Source organism: Protobothrops mucrosquamatus, unplaced genomic scaffold (assembly GCF_001527695.2).
Source record: "Protobothrops mucrosquamatus isolate PMUCROS unplaced genomic scaffold, P.Mucros_1.0 scaffold_226, whole genome shotgun sequence".
Classification (NCBI taxonomy): Eukaryota; Metazoa; Chordata; class Lepidosauria; order Squamata; family Viperidae; genus Protobothrops; species Protobothrops mucrosquamatus.
Genome location: NW_015386302.1, coordinates 1,213,727 through 1,216,904, shown reverse-complemented (window position 1 = coordinate 1,216,904; position 3,178 = coordinate 1,213,727). Strand labels below are relative to the sequence as shown.

The following is a 3,178-nucleotide window of genomic DNA, read 5'->3' as shown; positions in this document are numbered from 1 at the left end:
AGAGTTGAAAGGGACCTCGGAGGTCTTCTAGTCCAGAGGTCCCCAACTTTTTGGGCACCAGGGACCGGTTCCGTGCAGAAAGGTTTTTCCACCAACCAGAGAATGTGTGGTTTTGTGTGCTGCCTGTCTCCCATGGATGGCGCTTTGCTTATTTGTGTGGACCGGTTGCTGGCATGCTGCGGCCCGATACCAGTCCATGGACTGGGCTTTGGGGACACCTGTTCTAGTCCAACCCCCTGCTTGAGCAGGAGACCCTATATCATTTCAGACAAATGGTTGTCCTGTCTCTTTTTGAAAGCCTCTAGTGATAGAAAACCCACAACTTCTGAAGACAAGTATTCCATTGGTCGATTGCTCTCACCGTTAGGAAATTTCTCCTTAGTTCTATGGTGCTTCTCTCCTTGGTTAATGTCCATCCATTATTTTGTTTCTTGCCTTTTGGTGTTTTGTAAAATAGTTTGACCCTGTTATCTTTGTAGGAGCCCCTCAAATATTGGAATGCTGCTATCATGTCATTCCTTCTCATTAGACTATACCCAAGTCCTGTAACTGTTCTTTGTATGTTTCTGCCTCCAGCCCCTCTCCTTTGCACTCTTTCCAGTATCTCAACATCTTTTTTATTATTATTGTGGTGATCAGAACTGGATGCAATATTCCAAGTGTGGTCTTACGAAGGCTTTGTAAGATGGTACTTGAACATTACATGATCTTAATTCTGGCCTCTATTAATGCAGCCCAGGATTGTACTGGTTTTTTTGACTGCTGCTGCACACTGTTGGCTCATATTTAAGTGATTGTCCACTAGGAATCCAAGATCCTTCTCACGGTTATTGGCATTAAGCCAAGTTTTACCTAGTCTTTACTACACAGTTGATTTTTCTAAGTGTAAAATCTTACTTTTATCTGCATTGAATTTCATTTTGTTAGATAAGACCTAGTGTTCAAGGCTGCCAAGATCTTTTTGGATCTTGAGTTTGTTTTCTGGGGTCTTGGCTTTTCCTGCCATCTTATTATCATCTGGAAATTTGATGAGTTCCCCTTCTATTTCCTCATCCAGATTATTTATGAAGGTATTGCAGAGTACTAAACCTAAAATGAAACTTTGGGGTACCCCACTGCTTACTTGCTCTATGTGAATGTACAGTAGTTCCATTAATGACAATTTGTCAACCAGCTACAAACCCATCTGGTGGTGCTGCTGTCTATCCCACATTTTTCTAGCTTGCCAAGAAGTGGATACTTTATTAAATGCTTTATTGAAATCTAAGTATATTACGTCCACAGCATTTCACTGATCTACTAATTTGGTCACTTTGTCGAAGAATGAAATAAGAGTTGTTTGGCATGATCTGATCTGTTTTTGACGAACCCATGTTGGCTTCTGGTTGTAACCTTGTTTGTTTCTAGCTGTTCACAGATTTGTTGCTTGATTAACTTTTCTGAAATCTTCCCAGGTATTGATGTCAGCTGACTGGTCTGTAATTTCCTGGATCTGTTTTTTCCCCCTTTATTGAAGATGGGGACCACATCAGCTCTTTTCCAGTCTTCAGTAGTTCCCTGATGCTCCAAGAACTTTGAAAGATATGGGTCAATGGTTCTGAGATTATGTCTGCCAGTTCCCTCAGAATTCTGTAATGTAATCCATCAGGACCCTGTGATTTGAATCCACCTAGAGCTGACAGATCTTCTATTTGCAGCAGATATTTTCTCTTTGTGCCCTGATAGAAAAACATCTGTCACTGCCTAGGATTGAACTCTCAACCTTTTGAATGGGAGGCAAGCATCTTCACTTCTAGGCCACCACACCGCTCTAATGAATTTTATAAATAAAAAATAAAATTTTGCAGGAGGTTGAATGGGTGTTTGAGGGAAGGAATGGGGACCGAGTGAAAAACGATTTAAATGAAATTTGAGCACATTGATTAGAAATAGAAGGGTTTATAATGCAGCTCATGATCAAGGCTTAACTCTGATTGGTGGAGAGTGATACAAGTGATTTAACGCTTAAACAGGTCAGGTTTTGGGGAAGTGAGTGGTAAAGACACCCAGAAAGGAATGTAACAAACAATTGCTTTTCTGAAACAGTAAGGTAGAAAGATGATCTTGGGCCAATCTCTCTCTCTCTCTGATATCTAGCAAGGAGGCAATGACTCTCTCTTTCTCTCTTTGTTGTACATGCAGCCACACAAAAATTGGGAAGGCATAATAGCAAATGAAATAACAGAACATAATAGAAATAACAGAATAGCCAAGTGGACACACAAGGAATTTATCTCCAGTGCATTAGCTCTCAAAAGTATATGCAAACAACAAAGAGATAGCTTATAGATAATAAATCATAAGATACAATTATAAATCATAGGATATGAACAATTGATAAACCATATTATACCAATAGGAGAAAGTAGTAGGAAAGTTGAGAGGTGAGAAAGATGAGAAGATGCCAACGATGATAGCAATACAGCCTACAGCATAGGTAAATATCTTTAGGCATAAGATAATGCTGTGCGAGTTAGGTGTTTAGCAGAGTGGTGGCATAGGGGAAAAAGCTATCTTTATGTCTAGTTGTTTTGGCATGCAGTGCCCTACAGTTGTGTCTTGAGGGGAGAAGATGAAACAGTTTATCTCCAGGATGTCAGGGTTCTGTTTTTGTCTAGTGGGAGGATGCCCTTCGTCCAAACTGAATGCCTTGAAAGGTGTTGCCAAAGTTTCCCAATGCAAAAATTATTTTCTTACATAGGTTTAGACTTGATATACATGGGCACATAACAGAAGCCACCTAAAGAGCCAGTGGATATGCCCTCAGTCGTTCATAACTCAACTGTGATAGAACTAGAATATAGCCTTTATCAATAACTTTTGTGCAGATTGTCACAATGTTTTTTCTATATAATTAAATAGTTCATAAGATAATCTGCTAGTGGATAGATAAAAATGGATTTAATGTAATTACTGTGTCTAAACAATGGAAATAGAATATTTGCCTAGTTCACCACATGGTGGCGATATTAACAAAGAAACCTAGTTCTACTTCCTCACTATCAGGGCAGACAGTAATACAAAATTGAACAAAAGGAATCTGACTCTTTTTGCGATGAGACATATGCAGATTATAAAATGGCAAAGACTGAACAATTAAAAATGATTTGCACAACTAAATCATAAAGAAAGGAAAGAA

The 3,178-nt window shown here is 39.1% G+C and overlaps 1 protein-coding gene across 1 annotated transcript in view; it reads left to right on the top strand.

Moving 5' to 3' along the window:
- The window catches only part of LOC107299354 (protocadherin Fat 4), a 57,892-nt gene that overhangs the window by 29,499 nt on the left and 25,215 nt on the right, over positions 1–3,178 (top strand). The window contains 1 exon segment of the mRNA XM_029286767.1: positions 2,042–2,089. Within this exon segment, the coding sequence (XP_029142600.1) occupies positions 2,042–2,089 (48 nt within the window).